The 19,436-nt window shown below is 50.1% G+C and overlaps 1 protein-coding gene across 2 annotated transcripts; it reads left to right on the top strand.

The window, feature by feature from the left end:
• Positions 1-251: 251 nt before the first annotated feature.
• On the top strand, positions 252-17,631 carry GPN1 (GPN-loop GTPase 1). Of its 2 annotated transcripts, XM_078380950.1 has the most exons (14): positions 252-410; positions 528-621; positions 1,339-1,378; positions 1,942-2,008; positions 3,077-3,114; positions 6,311-6,389; positions 6,486-6,580; positions 8,213-8,258; positions 11,063-11,209; positions 15,270-15,352; positions 15,853-15,892; positions 16,263-16,356; positions 16,876-16,992; positions 17,286-17,631. In XM_078380950.1, exons 1-14 carry the CDS (start codon positions 306-308, stop codon positions 17,369-17,371), a joined length of 1,131 nt encoding a protein of 376 aa, XP_078237076.1. In that variant the 5' UTR covers positions 252-305; the 3' UTR covers positions 17,372-17,631. The 2 variants fall into 2 exon arrangements, with proteins under 2 accessions (XP_078237076.1, XP_078237081.1); XM_078380955.1 differs by lacking the exons at positions 252-410; positions 1,339-1,378; positions 1,942-2,008 and having other exon boundaries at positions 522-621.
• The last annotated feature ends 1,805 nt before the right edge of the window (positions 17,632-19,436 follow it).

The following is a 19,436-nucleotide window of genomic DNA, read 5'->3' as shown; positions in this document are numbered from 1 at the left end:
TTCCAACGGGGGTGGTGCTGGAGGACCGAGATAAACTACAGGGCAGGAAAGAGCGGCCCTCGTGCGCCCCCCCCCCGAGCGGGCGGTCCCGGAAGGGAGGGAGGAGTCCCCTTCGGGCCGAGGGAGAAATGGCGACTCCTCCTCCTCCTCCCTCCCTCCCTCCGCGTTCGCCCTCCCTCGCCTTCCTCCAAGGACGCCTAGAGCGGCCCTCGCAGCTTCCAGTTCCCTGAGGCCGAAGGAGCGTCTTCCTCTCTCTCTCTCCCCGGAACCGGAAGGGGCGAAACGAAGGGAACCTCAGAGGCGAAATGGCGGCGGCGGCAGCGAGTGGCGAGGCGAGCTCCGTCCCTGGGAGCCCCGTCTGCCTCCTGGTCTTGGGCATGGCCGGATCCGGCAAGACGGCGCTGGTGCAGGTCCGGTGGCCTGGCGGGGGGAGGGGGAGGGGGAGGGGGCGGTCCGAGGAGGCCCTTCCTAGGGAGGCTCCGCGGCTGACCCGCCGGGCGCTTCGCTTCGCTTCTCTCCCCTTGCAGAGGCTGACGGCCCACCTGCACGGCAAGGGCTGCCCCCCCTACGTGATCAACCTGGACCCCGCCGTCCGCGAGCTGCCCTTCCCGGCCAATATCGGTGAGCAGGGGCCCGTGGCGGCCGCGCAGGCTCCTCCTCCGAGAAGGAGGAGGACGACGGGGGTGATGGGGGGGGCTTCTAGTTGCCCGGGGGGGGGGCTCTGTCGCCAGGCCGGGTGGCCGGTGGGCCCGTGGCAGAGGACAGCTGCTGGCGGCCCCCTTTTTTTGCCCCCAGGGAGGCACGCGAACCTGTTTCTCCATCTTGATTTAATTTTTGCATTCATTTTTGATCCCTAAATGGGACTCAGTGAAATGAATGAAGTAAGTATAGTTAAAATTCCAAACAACTTCAAAAGACAACTAGGAGCCTTTAAAACCAAATACAGGGGTTTTAATGGCTCCTAGTTGCCACGCAGGGGATTGTCCACACAGATTGATAGCCTAGAGTTTGTAGGAAATGGGTATTTTTTGCTGAGCAAGTTTGCTTAATTTGAAATTTATCAGAAATTTACTTGCACAATGAAAGGAAGATAGCAAGTAAGCAGAAACGATGCTAGTGAGGTGTGCCTAAATAGATAAAAGATGGGACCAGTGGAGGTTCCATAGCCCCAAATTTGGGGATATGGTGTGAGAGAATTTTGCCCCCAGAAGTTTCCAGGGAGTGCTATTAATTCATAAAACAAAAGTCCTTGATCAGCCTCCCACCCGACCCTTTTAACGTAAAACAGTCTCTCACTTTCAAGAAGGTAAATATAATTTTTCTTCTTCTTTATTAAAGATATTCGGGACACAGTGAAATACAAAGAAGTGATGAAGCAGCATCCTTGTCTTGCATACTTATTTCCTGAGGATTGTCCTGACTAGAGAAGCCTGTCAGGGACAGGAATTGTGGTGTGGCTGAGAATGGCGGAGCAAAAGCATTCCTGTGTAGTCAATAGGAGTTTAGGGTTTAAAGGGGGCAGATGGCCCATGGTCTACTGTCCTGCCCTTTCCCCAATAGTTAGGGGGTGGATAGAAGTTGCTGCCATTTTGGCTTGGGAGTCACGGTCCCGTTGTTTCTAGCGAGAGACCTGGAGCTAGCGCCAGTTGGGTGGCATAAAGGGCTTGTGACCGCCAGCAACCTGGCACAGGCATTTGGCCCCTGCTGTTAAGCTGCGTGGTAACATTGTTCCTGCCTGCAGGTCGTGCTAGGATCCCCCTGGTCTCTTGTCCAAACCAGTCAACCAGGCCCAGCAGCATCCTTGGCTGCAAGTCCAGTGAGCTGGTTCAGCTTTGGAGAGGAAGCTGTGATGTACTGTGTTTGGCCTTTCAAGCAGAGTGTTGCCCCTGGGATGGATTTGGGGAGGATGACATTGCTGGCAATTTCCTGAACCTTCTCCAGATATGGGCTGGGTCCAAATGGTGGAATTGTGACTTCACTCAATCTTTTTGCTACAAGATTTGATCAGGTATGCATAAACTGTTCTTCGAGGCTTCCCTTTGCAGGTTGGCAGAGTTTGTAGCTTTCATTTTCCCATGGAAGGGCTCGTGGTAGTCTAGGCCAGTGGTCCCCAACCTTGGACCTCCAGATGTTCTTGGACTACAACTCCCAGAAGTCTTCACCACCATCACTGCTGGCCAGGACTTCTGGGAGCTGAAGTTCAAGAGCCTCTGGAGGCCCAAGGTTGGGGACCACTGGTCTAGGCCATTTCGCAGTTGAAGGAGGCTTATTCTGTGGCAGTGGCGGCGGCAGAGTCATTCTTCTCTGCCACCATTGCATCTGCATAGACTTGTCCAATTGACCTTGTTTGGTCAAGGGCCTACCTGTTACATTGCTGGCCTGCAGGAAGAGAATGTAGACCAAACTAGAGCTCACTGTGAAGATTTTGCACAACCTTTTGCAAGCAAAATAGCGCAGATGTGCTCTGACTTGGATGCTGTAGGCTTAGGGTTGTCCTGTCTGTCCTTGTTAATGAATAAGTTCCAGTTTTTGCAGTCTAGTGATGTGACCAGGACCCTCAGAGAGGTGAAGGCTGGACATGGTATCTTATAAACTTTGTGGCTTATAAAAGCTGCCAGAGAGAGGCTGGCTGAGTGAGTAAGAGGAATAGTGAATGACTCTTTGCAGCAGAATAGGAGCCCAGCATACTTAAAGGAGGCAGGAGTAAGACCGTTGTTGGCGGGGGGGGGGGGACCTCCTGGCATCCCATGGTGTTGAATAATTACCAGGCAGTCTGTAATGTTGCATTCTTGAGCAAGGTGCTAGAATGGAATGGGACTTAGAGACGGAGGTGGGCGGGCAGGAGTGCATGTGTAGGAGTGCGCATTCCTTTGGCCCTCTAAAATGTAGAAAATATATTATGTGGTCCTCACGGTGAAAAGTTTGGAGACCCCTGCTTTAGGAGAATGATGACTTCAACATATTTTAAATAGATAAATAATATGTTTAATTGAATAGAATGAACTGTAGCTGAATAGACTTTTAGTGCTAACTGTATAATATCTGTTCTTTTTACACATATTTTTTTCCTTATCAGGTGATGAAATTTATTGAAAAACGGCAGGCTGCATCCCAGTGAGTCAGTGAAAGATTTTATCTGAAGCATGAGAAGGTTGGGTGGGTGAGCTGCCTTGTGAGAACACACATTCACACACGCCTGCAGGAGCAGGAGCAGCACTGCCTTAAATGGGTAGAATTGTATACAGTGGGGTCTTGACTTAAGAACGGCTTGAGTTAAGAACATTTTGACTTAAGAACCACTCTCATAGGAAAATATTGACTTGACTTACATACTTAGATTTGAGTTAAGAACTGAAAACCCACGTGGGAGGCAGGGAAAGTGCAAAATTTGAACTTTCGGTTAACTGTTGGCCAGTGAAAAGGGTGCCTGTCTGCTTCCTCACTCCTCCCAGCGTTTAGAGAGTGGATTGGGAGACAGTCTTCAGACTGCCTGGTACTTGTACTGCCTGGACTGTATTTTCCCTGCCTTCCCTGAACCTTTCTTGACCTAAGAAAAAAAGAAACAGAATATCCCCCTCTAGTGGTCGAAGGCGGAATAGCAGCTTCCTATTAGTTTCTATGGACGGAAAAGAGCAGATACGGATCAAATGGTTTTCAATGCATTCCTATGGGAAATGCAGATTTGACCTGAGAACTTTTTGACTTGAGAACCGCCTTCCAATACGGATTAAGTTCTCAAGTCAAGACCCCACTGTACTGCATTTCAGAAGCATTGGTCTCTTTCCTTTCCTTCCCCAGCAAGAGGTGCACAAGGCAATATGCAGTCTACTTATAAACATTTTTAAAATGTTAATAAATTCAAATTTGACTTAAATCAAACTGATGATTTTTATCCACTTTGGTAGGAAGCAAAGTAAAAGACAGATGCAAAGTGGCAGGTTAGGCAATCTTAATTGAAGAAAAGAGAAGGAAATAAGGACCAAATTTATTTGCTTGGTTATTAAACAAGTGTAAGGTATAAGGGATCTCCAGTGTGAAAGAGAAGGCTAATGGGCTGCAGTGTGCCAAAGTTCAGGCATGGTGGTAAATATGCCCTATCCTGCACTCCTGCCCAGTGAGCCTCAAGCTGTGGCTAAAACATCCAGCAAGCCCTGTCTTGAAAACTTTAGAGAAACAGGCAAGTTTGTAAATCAGGATTCTTTAGGTGTTTCTGTTCACAAGCCATTAAGGGAGGAGTGTATGTATCTGCATCTCTATCCCACCAAAAAATTAATAAAATTATTTTGAGAGTATGGTGATGCTGGATGGTTGCATCTGGAGCTCAGTGGGGGCTGGAGTCACTTTCTGCATAGTTCTGCCCTAGGGTTTTAAAGACAACAACCAGCATTTTGAGTTGGATTTGGGTCCACCAGCAACCCCTGAAGCTCATGCCATAGCAGGGAGAGGAAATTGTATGGCCTGAGTAGCTGGGTCTGGTCTGCATCAGTTGATACTTAAAGGCATCCAGAGTAGAACTGAGCAAAGGCACACTTTTCCTTCTGGTTTTCAGTGTAACTTTTATCAGCGAGGCACTTACATCTCTCAGTTTCCAAAAGAGGTTGGGAAGTTCATGCAAATAAGAGTGGATGATCAGAAAAACTGGACCTTATTTCCAAGTGGAATTTAGGGCATCTGGTCTAAATGGGGAGGAGGAGGAGGAGGAAAGTTCCAGGATAGGGGCAGGGAGACTTTCATGGGACTTGTAAGGCCATCGAGTCCAACCTCCTGCTTAGTGCAGAAATACAAATCAAAGGATATCTGGCAGGTGATTGTCTAAATTTCTCTTAAATACCTTCAGGGTCGGGAGCACTCACCACCTTTCAAGGTACTTGGTTCTGTTGTCGTACTGCTCTAACAGTTAGGAAGTTTTTCCTGATGTTCAACCAAAATCTAGTTTTCTGTAACTTCAGCCCATTGTTATGTGTCCTGCACTCCGGGGTGATGAAGAACAGATCCTGCCCCTCCTTGGTATGACATCCTTTCAAGTATTTGAAAAGTTCTATTGCAGTGGTGCCTCAACTTACAAACGCCCCTACTTACGACCAATTTGACTTACGAACAGCTCCGGCCGCAAGATTTTGCTCTGACCTGTGGCCGGAGCTTCGACTTGCAACCAAGAAAGGCAGGGGGGAAAGGCTGTTGATGGCGAAGAGGCTGCTTCTTTGTAGCTCTTCATCCCAACGGTTAGGGAAAGGGAGGCGGCGGCGGTGTCCAAGCTCCCGACGGGCTCCAATGAGGCCGGGGCGGCACTCCTCGCCGCCCTCCACCATTTGAATTTCCCACCATCGGCCCACAGAAGGCATTGAGGGGCACCGACCCCGGCCTTGTTGGAGCCCGTTGGGAGGCAAGTGGCCGGAGGAAGCACCCTGGCCAGGCTCAGCCTCCCGGCGTTTGGACACCACCACCAGGAGGCAAGTGGCCAGAGCACCCCGGCCAGGCTCAGCTGGTGGTGCTGGTTCCGGAGCTGGAGGCAGTGTCGGGCACCAGCAGCATCGGTGGCATCGGCTTGGGACTGCCTGGTAAGGTAAAGTGCCGGTTTTTAAAAACTGTTCTGGGTGGGTTTTGCAGGGCTGGGCTGGGGTTATTTTTCTGTGGAGTATTTATTTATTTATTTATTTATTTATTTATTTATTTATTTATTTATTTATTTATTTATTTATTTATTTATTTATTTATTTTGCAGTCCCAGCATGGGACTTGCTCTGTTTGATTTTGTGTGTGTGTGTGTGTGTGTTTTTGTATTGGGGGGGCAGAACTGATTAATCGTGTTTCCATTATGACCATATTGACTTACGTTCCATCTGCTGGAATGGATTATGGTCGTAAGTCGAGGCACTACCGTATATATCCTTTCAGTCCTCTTTTCTCAAGGCTACACATGGACAGTTCTTTTCTCATAAGGCTTGGTTCCCGTCCCCCTTACCTTGAGAAGTGAGTACTCCAACACGAGTCATTTGAGAGAAAACCAAGAAGCCATTTGCCCAGTCCACTTGAATTCCTCCAGTAAGCAGGGAGTTGGACTTGATGGCCTCGGAGGTCCCTTCCAACAGCCTGATCTTGTGACTCTATGATTCTCAGGGGTGGAGTGGGTGCTGGCACAGGGTGTTAGTCTGGCTTGGCCAGCTCAAAGTTTCCCATGAGCAGAGGTGCTGGTTTGGACAGCCGAGGCCCACAAGGTGTCGTGATGTGCACTCTTTCACGCTGGTGACTGGGGAAATGTTCGAATGGCGTGCCCCTGTGTGAAAGGGGAAAACCAGTCTTTCTTTTGCAGATATGTCCTGATCGACACTCCAGGGCAGATCGAGGTGTTCACCTGGTCAGCCTCAGGCACTATTATTACTGAAGCTCTGGTGAGTTCTGTCCCTTTAGCCCACATCAGGAGGGACGGGGCTGTGCGGCACCTTAGTCTGGGCCCCAAACACTCATTATGCTGTGTGCCCCTTCAGGCTTCCTCTTTCCCTTCTGTGGTGGTTTACGTGATGGACACCTCTCGCAGCACCAACCCTGTCACCTTCATGTCTAATATGCTCTATGCCTGCAGGTAGGAGGGCTTGCCTCAAGGCGGGTGGCCTGTTCTTTTCATTTTTCTTCTGTGAGACGAACTCAATCCCTCCTCTGTATCTGAGCTTATGTGTTACTTGGCCACTCTGGCTGTGTCTGTGAAATACCTTTTTCTTTATTTCTGTGCATGTTGTGTGTTCCATCTGTGCAACAAGAACATCTGAAAATGCCTGTGACAATACGATGCATCAGCTAAAGCACTGCAGGAGTGAAAGCAGGTGGAGAAAGCTAAGAACCCTATAGGAAGATAAGCTGGCTGTAAAACCACAAAGTGCTTGTCATGCCACTGAACGTGGAAGAGAAGAAGATCAGGAGAACATCCTGCCTCCAGCCCTGGCCAGGGGGTTCAAAGGCAGGCTAGACCCTCCCCCCTCCCCTGTAAGTCCCACTTCCTGGGCTTTGTCTGTGAGTCTCAGCAGGCAGGAAACTAGAGAAGGCCTCACCTGACATCTTGAAGTGGTGGGTCAGCTCTCAGGGGAGCAGACTGTCCTTGAAGCAATAGTTTAAGCCCCGCTCAGCTTGGGGTTAGAGCAGTCCAGATTCGCCAAACTGTACAGGAAGACCGTGAAGACATTTTGACAGAAGCAGAGCATTACCTGTGCAACCTGTTCTGTCTTGAGCCTAGATCCTGAATCCACTAAGGCAGGGGTCGTCAACCCCCGGTCCGTGGCCCCGTGCTGGTCTGTGGGCTTGCAGGAACTGGGCCGCAGATACGGATCTCTGCCCGCATGCACACGGTGGAGGTGTGTCACGCTCATGCAGCGGGCGTGTTGCACCTGCGGAGGGAATGTTGCACGTGTGTGAGTGTGACACCCCTGTGCATGTGCACAAACTAAACACGCACCCCCCATGAGCACAACATGCCCACCACGCTCATGCGGGGATGCCCCCTTCCTCCCGCATGTGGAGCTCGCTCCCCCCAACCAGTCCACAGTCCCGAAAAGGTTGGGGACCGCTGTATTAAGTTTCCAAGAGGTCACCCAATGCGCACTGTATTATGCTTTGCAGGACGTCAAGGCCCAGGGTTGCAACAGCACTGGCTCTGCAGGGCCTGGCCTGCAAGATATTTGCAGCAGCATTTCTTTCAGGGGCATTTTGGTTCTGGATGTCTCTTTCCCTGGTGCACACTCTCTGCTGGTGAGTGCTGTCTGGGAACACTTTTGCTAAGGCTGTGCCCAGGAGCCCCAATGCATGGGAGGCTTCTCCAGGGCCCCATGAGCCATGTCTGGTGTCCTTCTCTTTTCTCAGAGGTAGTGGGGTTAGTTGCAGTAAAAACAATAAGAAGGCCTGAGGTTCGGAGGTTTAAGAAGTTATGCCTTGCATAAATATTCATTTGCACAGCCGTGCACATGGGTGTTTCCTTTTTGTTAGTGTGCAGAAGGTGTAGGCGGGTGTCTTTTTTTCTTTTCTTTGTAGCTTTATAAGATAGTGGTCATTGGGTGATTTCAGACATAATATCCACTAGCTGAATAAGCTTCAAAATGTGCTCTGGTTGCTCCACACCTGAAGACCAGTAGTCTCCAGGGAGTTGGAAAAATTGCTAAAGAGAAGGTTTCAGTGTTTTCTTGACTGAGGCTAGTCTGTATCTCTGATTCTTGTCTCTTCTTTTCAGTATCCTGTACAAAACCAAGCTCCCGTTTATTGTGGCTATGAACAAAGTGAGTGGAATTCTTCTTTTGTGCTGTTTTCTTCAGCCTTTTCTGATGTGGGATCCATCTTTCAAACCCCACCTGAAGTATGGGGCTTTGGCTTCCTCCCTCCCTCCCCAACATAAGTTTGGGTGTCTTCTTGTTCTGCATTTAGCCTGTCCCATGAGGGTGGAGAGCCTGGCCTGCCTGCTGTATGTGGCAGGGGAGTTCAATACAGTGGTGCCTCGCTTAACGATTGCCTCGTTTAGCGATGTTTTCGCTTAACGATGTTTTTTTAAAAAGAATTCTATGCATCATTTAACGATGTTTCCTATGGGTGATTTTCGCTTAGCGATTTTGGGACCATGCTTCACATAGCGAATGCATTTTTAGGTCCCCTGTTTTGCTTAATGATGTCCGTTTTTTCAATTTTAAAAGTGTCTTAAAATGTTCAAAAATGTTTTAAATGCTTGGAATCGTTAGTGCACCTGCTGAATCGTGTGCAAACTTAGCTTGGTTTTGTTCTGACTTTTCGTTAATTTTTTGTGAATTTTTTTCTCCCCCATAGGAAAGCATTGAAACCAACTTTTGACAGCTGTCAAAAGTTGGGCTCCATTGTTTCCTATGGGGGAGAAATAAATGTACAAAAAATTAACGAAGACTCAGAACAAAGCCAAACTAAGTTTGCACACGATTCAGAAGGTGCTCTAACGAACCCAAGCATTTAAAACAGTTGCTGACTTTTCATTAATTTTTTGTGAATTTTTTCCTCCCCCATAGGAAACAATGGAGCCCAACTTTTGACAGCTCCATTGTTTCCTGCTTGGATTCATTAGAGCACCTTGCAAAACCTGTGCAAACTTAGTTTGGCTTCGTTCTGAGTCTTCGTTAATTTTTTGTGAATTATTTTCTCCCCCATAGGAAAGCATGGAGCTGTCAAATTTTGACAGCTGTCAAAAGTTGGTGGGGGAAAAAAATTCAGCAAAAATTAACGAAAAGTCAGATCAAAGCCAAATTAAGTTTGCATCCATTTTAGAAGGTGCACTAACGATTCCAAGCATTTAAAACAGTTTTTGAACCTTTTAAGACACTTAAATTTGCAAAAATGGACATCGCAAAACCATTGAAATGCATTGAATAGGCTTCAATGCATTCCAATGGAGGAAACATTGTATCACTTAACGATGTTTCCTATGGGTTTTTTCACTTAAGGACGGCAATCCGTGCCTATTGGAACAGATTAACCGATTTTCAATGCATCTCTGTGGGAAAACACGTTTCGCTTAACGATGTTTTCCCATAGCAATGGTTTTTTTTGGAACCAATTAACATTGTTAAGCAAGGCACCACTGTACCTCTTGCTGTCTTGTGAGAAGGTAGAGGCAAGGCCTTCAGTCTGTCTCTGCCTTCATCAGTGCTGGGAGCTGCCCCTCTTTTAGAGGCTGTTTGGAAGAAACTGGACACAGGGCTAGCCAAAGCTGTCTCTTCTGCAATCAAGGGATGCAGAGAGTGGGCAGGCAGGAGAATGATCCGATCCTGTTTGAGTTGCATGCTTGGCCCATGTGCCCTGTCACAGCTGAAGCTGTATGGAAACATGCAGAGGAGCGCCTCCACCTGAGATGCAGGGGCTGAGCTCTTGGGGTGTGGAGTACCTTGGGATTTGGAGAAAACCGGAGCAGACCTCCTTGGGAGCATTGCTGGGTGGCGGTAGTTGCATTTTTTTGTATATTTTTCAACCATTGGATGCTGCTCCATTTGGGAGGAGGGAGGAGAGACTCTGGGTTGCTAGAGGAACTGTGGTTCAGAACAGGTAACTTTCTGCTAATGCTTTCCCTTCATCCTGCTTTCTGTCTGGCAGCCCTCTTACTGCTCCTCTCCCCTTCTGAGAGACACAGCAGCATGCTGGCGGATGTCTAGATCAGGTGCTCTGTGCTGGCCTTTCCGTGGCTAGCCTGCAGCCTGCACTTTCTGGAGTTTACTGGAGCCACCTCTTCTATCTCTCCTCTAGTGCTCACCCTCAGCATCTGAGAGTCACTATTCCTTCCCCATTTACCAAGAATATGAAAGAGCTGCAGCACAGTTTGTCTGGCCCCGAAATTTTAATTCCTTCAGGGCTACTGGTGATATTTGCATGTTTCCTTGCCCAGCCTGGGCTCCAAACTCAACCCCACCCCCGCCCCATCCTTTGTTCTAATTGTTTCTATTTTTCCCCAAACATATTTCATGTTGCAGGAGAAGGTTTTAAGGAAGGCAGAAGTAGAGCAGTGGTTTCCTCCTCTGTCCCTTTTTAACGACTCAGCAATTTCCCGAGCAGGAAGAGCAGCCCATCAGTTTTGCCTGCTGTCTTCAGAGATGAGCTGGGCAAGTCGAGGAGTCCCAGGGACCAGTTTCAGCTGCCAAATCCCCACTACAGCTTCCCATGCCCCCACCCCACCTCCATTTCCAGGTTGTGGCGGCAGTTGAGAGCCATGTTTCCTCCACTTCCACTTTAGATCAAAAGTAACTTGCAAAAGTTAGTTGCAGTGTGTCCTGTTCTATAGGAGAAGGGCATTTCCCGCACCCACACAACTTGTCTTAGCTCAGAAATGCAGTGCACGCAACTGCTATGGGTCTGTGATACTGGACCTCCAGCTGGGTGTCCCAGGAGGCAAGGTGTGTCAGTACAGCCTGAGTATTTTCCACCCTGTTTAAAGAGAGAGCCCAGAATCAAGGCCGGTCCAGGAGCAGAGGTATCCGAGTGCAGGCGAGTGCAGCACTGAGGCCGTTGGGGCAGAAGCAACTCCCAGCCTGACTTCCACACCAGAAGTTCCATCTTTTTTTCTCTCTCAACTCAGACAGATATCATTGACCACAGCTTTGCAGTGGAGTGGATGCAGGACTTTGAAGCCTTCCAAGATGCCCTCAACCAGGAAGCCACCTATGTCAGCAACTTGACTCGCTCCATGAGCCTAGTCCTGGATGAGTTCTACAACTCACTCAAGGTGGGTCTCTCTCCTTTTGACTGTTCCTTCTCCTCCAGGGTGGGTGTGGGCATCTGTCTTACACAGAGTTTATAGGCACTTGTAACACCCCAAAGTTGAGTTCAGTGTAAATATAAAAGCCCCCTCTTGGCCCATATGCTCTTTCTTGCACTCACACTGATGGAGGAACACAGAGATGGCAGTGGCTTCCTCCTCTCAATCATCTGTTCTGTCAGCACTTGGGGTTCTCAAGGCCAACCCCCTGCCAATGCCAGAAAGCCGCAGGTAAGACCTCTGACAGGTAAACCTGCCTTGCAAAAGTATCCAGCAGCTTCTGAGACAGCCCATCACGTTATTAAACGTCTCCTCGTGCTGGGGCATTTTTCCTAACGGTCGGTTGGAATCTTCTTTCTTGTAATTGGACTCCATTGTTTTGGGTCCTGCTCTCTGAAGCTGCAGGAAGCAAACCTGCACGCCCGCCCTTCCGATGTTTAAAGATGGCTATCCTACCACCTTTCAGACTTCTCCTCTCTGGGAGAGAAGTCACCAGCTCCCTCAGCTGTGCCTTGTTGCGACTTGAATTCCAATGCCTCCAGTGTTGGAGCATTCAATGGTTCCCAAGGTAACTGGTTCCACTGTCGTACTGCTCTAACAGTTAGCAGATTTTTCCTTATATTCAACCGAAATCCACATCGCTGAAATAGTCCAATGGAAAGGCAAGAGCCAATACAACTGGTTCCAGCGACGTCGCAGGAGTTGCCAGAACGACACAAACTGCCTCCAGGACTCCGGCTCCAGATTTTGCCTCGAGGTTAACTCCTGAAGCCTTTTCCTTCCCAGGCTGACAAGCCCGCTGGGTATCTAAATCATGGATTTCCTCATAGTAAATATGTAGAGTCTACTCAAGGGGTGGGCAGTTAATTTACCGTATTTTTCGCTCCATAAGATGCACCTTTCCATAAGACGCACCAAATTTTTAGGAGAAGAAAACAGGAAAAAATTATCTGCTTTCTTCTCCTAAAATTTGGTGAGCCTTATGGAGAGGTCCATCTTATGGAACACACCCTAGGGTCCTAGGGTGTGTTCCAGGACCCTTTGGAGCCTCCCCCTGCCTCCCTCGGGGGCGAGAGGGGGTGAAATCGCCACCTTCTGGGGCTCTTCTGAAGTTTCCCAAGCCTCAGAAGAGCCCCCAAAGGTGGTGATTTCATCCCCTCTGGCCCCCAGGGGAGGCAGGGTCAGTCTCCAAAGAGTCCTAGAACACACCCTAGGACCCTTTGGAGACTCACCCTGCCTCCCCCGGGCGACAGAGGGGGCAAAATAGGCAGCTTCCAGGATCTTTTCTGAGCCTTTCCAGGCTCAGAAAAGGTCCTGGAAGCTCCCGATTTTGCCCCCGCTGTCCCCGTGGGGGTGGGTGGGTGGGAGCCTGGCAAGGGTCCAAGGGAGCCTCCCACCCCCCCATGGGACCAGGGGGGGTAAAATCGCCAGCTCCCGATTTTACCCCCCCTGGCCACGTGGGGGTGGGGGGTGGGGGGAGGGTGGCATGGGTCCAAGGGAGGGTCCCTTGGACCCTTGCCACCCTCCACCCCCCCCATGGGACCCGGGGGGGGTAAAATTGCCAGGTTCTGGGAGTGTTTGGAGGCTCCCCAAGCCTCCAAACACTCCCAGAAGCTGGCGATTTTAACCTCCCTGGCCCCATGGGGGTGGGTGGGTGGGAGCCTGGCAAGGGTCCTGGGAGGCTCTCTTGGACCCTTGCCACCCTCCACCCCCCCCATGGGACCGGGGGGGGTAAAATCGCCAGGTTCTGGGAGTGTTTGGAGGCTCCCCAAGCCTCCAAACACTCCCAGAAGCTGGCGATTTTACCCCCCCTGGCCCCGTGGGGGTGGGTGGGGGGAGGGTGACATGGGTCCAAGGGAGGGTCCCTTGGACCCTTGCCACCGTCCACCCACCCCCCACGGAGCGGGGGGGGTGTTTAAAATCGCCAGCTTCTGAGTGTGTTTGGAGGCTTATCAAGCTTCCAAACACTCCCAGAACCTGGCGATTTCGCCAGGGCTGGCCCCGTGGGGGGTGGGGGGAGGGTGGCAAGGGTCCTGGGAGGCTCCCTTGGACCCTTGCCACCCTCCACCCACCCCCCCATGGGACCAGGGGGGGGTAAAATCGCCAGGTTCTGGGAGTGTTTTGAGGCTTGGGAAGCCTCAAAACACTCCCAGAACCTGGCGATTTTGCCAGTGCTGGCCGGTGCGTGGGTGGGAGGAGCGTCGCAAGGATCTGAGTGAGCTCCCAGGACCCTTGCGATGTTCCCCCCACCTGGAACCTGGCGATTTCGCCGGTGCTGGCCCCGTGGGGGCGTGGGGGAGCCTCGCAAGGGTCCTGGAAGGCTCACCCGGACCCTTGCGACGCTCCCCCCCACGGGGCCAGCAGCGACGAAATTGTTGCATTCACACCATTAGACGCACTGACTTCCCCACCCACATTTTGGAGGGGGGAAAGTGCGTCTTATGGTGCAAAAAATACGGTATATAGGTGGCCACGTGAAAAATCTGAACTGTGTTCAGGGGCCAAACCAATTTTACTTAAAAATAAAAGATAAGCAACTGATCAACTTTAGACAAAAAGCTATACAGTGGTGCCTCGCTAGACGATTGCCTTGTGGGATGAAAAACCTGCAAGACAGTTGGTTTTTGTGATCACTATGGTGCCTCGCAAGACTTTTTTTCTATGACCATGCTTCGCAAGACACTTTTTTTAGACCGATGCTTCACAAGACTTTTTTTAAAGACCGATGCTTCACAAGACTTTTTTTTTAGACCGATGCATAGGGAACCTCGCAAGACAATTTTTTCACAAGACGACGATTTTCGTGGAATGAATTAAAATTGTCTTGCGAGGCACCACTGTAAATGGTTTTGATGTTCAACTTGTTCAGTGGGAAAAATCCAGTCTGTCTTGGGCTTGAACAAGTTCTTGAGCGACAACCGGCGGGCCGGACAGGAGTGGCTCACGGGCCGTATGTGGCCCTCAGGCCGCACTTTGCCCAGGTCTGGTCTACTCGATGTCTCATCCTGTGCACTCGCTTCCTTCTGAATAAGCTATAGCGCATCCCAGTCGTGACCCTGGTCCCACCAGGTTTTGGTAATGCCTGTGAAATCCAATTTGCCTTCCAGTGTTAGGAGTTCAAACTCATCTTGCTGGTTTCCCCTGTACTTTATATCGTTGTGGAGACATTTGGCCCCGTGGGTCATTCCCTCCAGAGGCTGCCCTCTTGTTTTTTTCCTACCTTCCGATGGGTTCCTCTTCCACCTTCTCCATTTCTGGGGCCCCCCGCCCCAAATGCTTTGTGGCTCCCTGGCCAATTTCTTTGTGGGCAGTCCTATGTCTGAAGAGTTATTTGGGGACAGTTCAGTTTGAAACCCACTCCCCTGCCTTTATTTTACAGCCTTTGGTTTGAAATCCACTTATTTAGAAAGGCCTGGCATAGACCTCTAGCCATCATTTTTGGAACTCTTACATGTTTTTTTTCTGAGCCATTCACAGATAAGTAGTGTTGAAAACTAACCTGAGCTGGTGGTTTTTAAGTGTCTCCATAGAGGTAACCTATCCCACTGCTTTTGGGTTGTCTACCAAAGGCCAGATCTCCTTGTCTCCCTTTTCTCTCTCCTTCCCTTTGTGGGATTCACGTCAGAAGCACCCTAGCTTTAACCCTTTCCCCCAGCCTCCAGCCAGCCCCTTCCCAGGCGTGCAAGGCTGCCGGTGATCAGACACTTCCTTGCTGCCTCTGCCGCCTTCTCCCGTTATGGCTGTCCTGCAAACGGGCAAAGACCTTTTTATTCAGGCATTCAGGCAGGCCTAAGAAGTGGTTTGTTTTTAAAAATGGGATTGTCGTGTTTTTGTTGTCTTTTAATATGTTTTTCAAACTGCTTTTATCTTCTAGATTTAGTGTTATATCTTTGTTTTTTAATTTTCTAGTTGTAATGTATCTATTTGCTTTCTAGTATTGTAATAATGAATTCACTTTTAGATTTCAGTATGGTTTGTATCGTAGGCTTCCTTGGATACTGAGGCAAAGAGGTGCTTTCTCTTGCAGGTGGTGGGGGTTTCTGCTGTGCAGGGAACAGGGCTGGATGAGTTTTTTGAACATGTGTCCAAAGCTGTCGATGAATATGAAAGGTGAGAGAGCATTCAGGAGGGCAGGCAGGCATGACTGTTGTGTATAAGTAGCTGCCCACTTCTGCTTGGCTGCCTTTGGGCATGCTTGGCCTTCGGGACCTCTAGGCTGGTTATCCCTCCAGCTGATTCTGGGGGACTTGCTTTGTATCCAGTGTACATGTGGTGTACTGTACATACTGTATTCCACAGTTGTCACGGGGGAAGGGAAGGGATCCTCTTTGGTGCACATCAGGCTGAACAGAACTGGTGACCTCTAATGAGCCAGGCCACATCCCTCCTCCTACAGGGAGAGGCAAGGCCCTGGGAAGGGCTCTTTCTCCTCTGCTGCCCCTCACATTAGGGAGTAAAGGTGTAGTAGATGGGGAGAGGAATGACAGTGTCCCTGCAGTGCCAGAGGCCGCTCACGTGACCTCCATTGTTGCTTGGCTGGGTGTGAGCTTCGGGTGGCTGGGAGTAAATATGTGGCACCCATGTCCCTTGCTCTCCTCCTCTTCTTGCAGGGAGTACCGCCCAGAGTATGAACGCCTCAGGAAGAAGCTGGTAAGGGCATGCATGCACAGCCCCCCCCACCCCTTTCTGCTGCTTTGTCCCACTCTTGCTTTGGCCCGGCTCTGAAATGCTTGTCAGGCTGCCTTTTAGGATCAAAACTGCCAGGAAGGGGGTCCCAGGACTCTTCCTGTGCACACAGAGAAATTCCCTTGATTGCTGGAAGCAGCTGTCTGGGGCTTTGCTGCTTCTTGAAGAAGGCGGAGTGGGGCTCTGAAGGAGACTGTTTGTGGCTGGCAGCTTCCTGTAGCTCAGGTGGGTGTGGGTGGGTGATTCCCACACCCCCCACACCATCACCTGATGAAAGAGGGAACGTGTCTGCTCAGTCAGTCCACGACACTGGACAAGTCTTCCTTGTCTATAGGGAAGAGTGCGGAGCCAGCAGCAGCAGGAGCAGCTGGAGCGCCTACAGCACGATATGAGCCCAGCTGCTGGGGAGAGCCACCCTCCTAGATCTGGTACGCAAGAACCAAGCAGCAGGAAGGTTGGGAGGGGTCGAGGGTGACTCACTTTCAGACAAGCTAGCTCTTGGTTTCAGAGCCTCCAAGGCAGGGGGCTTCTGTCTGGAAGCCATGCACTTGGGGGGGGGGTGCCTTTGTTGCTCCATTTCCTGTTCTGCCACCAATGCTCAAAGGCCCCTGTTGGGTAGGAGGCAATTGGCTCGTCACCGGGGAGGGGGTGGTGTGCATGCAGGCCGTCTTCCCTTTGCCTTCTGCATCTGGAAGACCTTAGACCATGGCCTGCAAATTGAATGGCGCCAGTCCCAAGCAGCCTCTGTTGGTTCCCTCTCCCCCACCCTTGAAGCCATGTCTGGGCCCCCTGCCTGCCTAATTTCTCTGGGGACCTCCTGGCATGGCGGTCCCGGTCAAAGTGCCTGCTCCTTCAGGGGCAGAAGGGAAAGGGTGATGGCTTGGCTAGCGTGGGGCTCAGCCCAGGGGTCGAGAGTGGCTTGGTAGCTGCGTGCCTGTCATTTGCAGGCTCATCAGTGGAGTCTCTGCTTGGCCCCTCTGCCCTCATCCTGACACGAGGAGCTTTAGGAGAAGAAGAGCAGGAGGGGGACCAAGACAGTGACACCGATGACATCAACCACCAAGGTGAGGAGTGCAGACCCGGATGGAAAATGCAGGCAGAGGGAGGGGCAGCCGGATGGGGCAGCTGATCAGGTGGTGCCGTTTTACTGAGCGTCTCTCAGCTCTCCTCTCCACAACATACTGAAGCCCCCTCATTTTTATTTTTTGTGGCTGGTGTGGTGGGGGGGGGGAAGGGGAGGGAGAGCTCCTCCTTTCTCTTCAGTGAGCACCGGATCGCTTTCTGAAGGGTGTTCTGGGTCCAAGGAGTGGATGGGAGACTCACATTGCTACGAGGGTTTTCTGCTCTCCTGTTGCAGTGACGGAGGAAAGCCACGAAGGGCCGGCCTTCCAGAACTTCCTCCAGGAGGCCAGGCGGCGCTATCCGGCTCGAAGCAGCCAGTAGTGGGGAAAGAAGATGGCAGCAGCAGCTGTGAGGTGCAGTCCGTGCATCCCGGGCTGCAGCTTTGGCCTTCTGAGCCTGTTGGACTGTTGCTTCGTGCTTCCCTTTGCAACGAGAGGGAGGCCAGTTTCAGGTCTCCAGAAGCTTTTCTGCCCAGCCAGGGCTGCAGCTGAGAAAAGTATTCAGGACAGAGTGAACTGTGGTACACCTGGGAATCCCATCTATAATGTTATGCTTATCAAGAAACCTCTATTTTGCTATCAGTTGCTGCGGTCTGTCTCATCTTTTGGAGCTGCTCGCTATTCTTACCTTTCTAGGTAACGGCAGAGGCACCTGCTGAGAAGAATCTGGAAAGGAAGATGAGGTCACAATTCCATCAAAGAGGATGCAGAGTGGAAAGCGCTCACTAAAGCACAATATGTTCCCTCTAGACAAAATTGTTTGCCAAAGTCTTCTGAGCAAATGTTTGTTTTTGTTAGTCTTACTCGACTTAATCTTAAAGAGAGAAAAAAAGAAAAATAAGTAAACAAAAATGTCCCACAGGTAGGAAGATGACAATTTTTTGGAAAAACCATTTCAGATTTTTTTTAAAAGTCTGAACATGGAATCCAGTAAAAGATCAGGAAATACCCAAATAGGTTTTGTCACACACAGTTATCTTAAAAACCTTGCAAGGTCTCATCTCACTCATGAATAGGAGGGCACTTATCTTCCAGTACCACAGGATCAGGCCTTTAGCTTGCAGTATGGCAGAATTCTGTTCTTTTGACCACTGGTTGAATTCCAAAAAACAAGCATGTGATTTTATGAAATGTTCACATCTACAAAGTTCAGGGATCAGTTCAGTGCAGAGTTAATACAGAGGACAACCATGGTCCAAGAAGGACCTGTAACTCCACGCTGCCAAATATGTTTAAAAGATGCACTAGATAGATACCTTTGTGTTACTGATAAATAGCAGCCTTATTCAAACTTTTACCAAATAGTCCTTATCGTGTTCAGTATATAAAAAATGTAATTTTCTGTTATGCAAGTCACAACTTTTGCATTCATAGAGAAAAACAATCCAGTGATTAGAACAAACTAGGATGATCCACTTTTTCATTACATTTTCCCCTCCCCTGTGTATTCATCATTCTTTGACCAGCATTGTTGTTTCCAGCCATGAATTGCTTCCATTTTTATTCTGAATCAATGACCTCTGAAAGGTCTTCTTGATCAGCACGTGCACACAGCCACACACCCCACAGGAAATAGAAATGCATGGAAAGCCACGGTTTTTAATATTATAGATTTCTTGCAGGAGGGCATGGATAGTGGTCTGGCAGCCATCTTGAAAGAGACAATCAGCAGTTCTAGAGGCAGGTGCATCATCTGGCCAAAGCATACACAGAAGTGTATCAATCATTCCCTGAGGGGTGTGTCTCTGATAGCCCTTCCTGTATGGAATGGACGCCCCTGGTGGAACCTCCCAGTTGCCCACCACATTCTCACCAGGTTCAAGTCAGTGTCTTCAAAGCACCCATTCTGGAGGGTGTTTTTCCTCACTGCCATTACCTCACCAGACAATCTCAGAACTGGTGACATCTCCCTTTTCATGGCTACAGTCCTTCTGGGGTGACTTATTGGAGAGGGCAGAACATGCCAGCAATCGGTAAGGCTGAGGGTGTGGGTGGGTGAGTCTAGGTCTAAGTGTAGGCAAACTCACTCTTCCCTCTTCTCTCCTGGCAGCTTGGCTGTTGGGGACAGAGAGTCTAGAATCGGCCCATGTAATCTGGGTCCACAAGTTTCCCCTCTCCCCTGCCGGCCCTGTGGTGTTCGCCTCCCCTCGCCAAGGACGTGCTTTCCTGGCAGCGTGGCTGCTCCAAACTGGCTGTCTGGATGGTGGCAGCAGTTCCCATGTGAGCGCAAAGGCGGGGGGGGGGGGTGTCGCCGCGGATGGCAAGAGTAGAGGGGCGGTGCTGTGAGGGGGTGGGGTATTGCTGTATATAAATTTTTTTGGAGGGGGGGTAAAAGGTAAAAAAGTTCCTTGACCCCTGATTTAGTACCACAAAGCCTCACAGCTTCC

Source organism: Pogona vitticeps, chromosome 1, assembly GCF_051106095.1.
Source record: "Pogona vitticeps strain Pit_001003342236 chromosome 1, PviZW2.1, whole genome shotgun sequence".
Lineage (NCBI taxonomy): Eukaryota > Metazoa > Chordata > Lepidosauria > Squamata > Agamidae > Pogona > Pogona vitticeps.
The sequence above is the reverse complement of the archived record's forward strand: the minus strand, read 5'-3'. Positions and strand labels throughout refer to the sequence as shown.

What these genes read in the sequence shown, in the direction of transcription:
- GPN1 (XM_078380950.1), top strand. Translation starts at nt 306, where the DNA reads ATGGCGGCGGCGGCAGCGAGTGGCGAGGCGAGCTCCGTCCCTGGGAGC. An exon ending in GCAAGACGGCGCTGGTGCAG is followed by an intron (nt 411 to 527) that starts GTCCGGTGGCCT and finishes CTCCCCTTGCAG; the next exon opens with AGGCTGACGGCCCACCTGCA. An exon ending in CGATGACATCAACCACCAAG is followed by an intron (nt 16,993 to 17,285) that starts GTGAGGAGTGCA and finishes CTCCTGTTGCAG; the next exon opens with TGACGGAGGAAAGCCACGAA.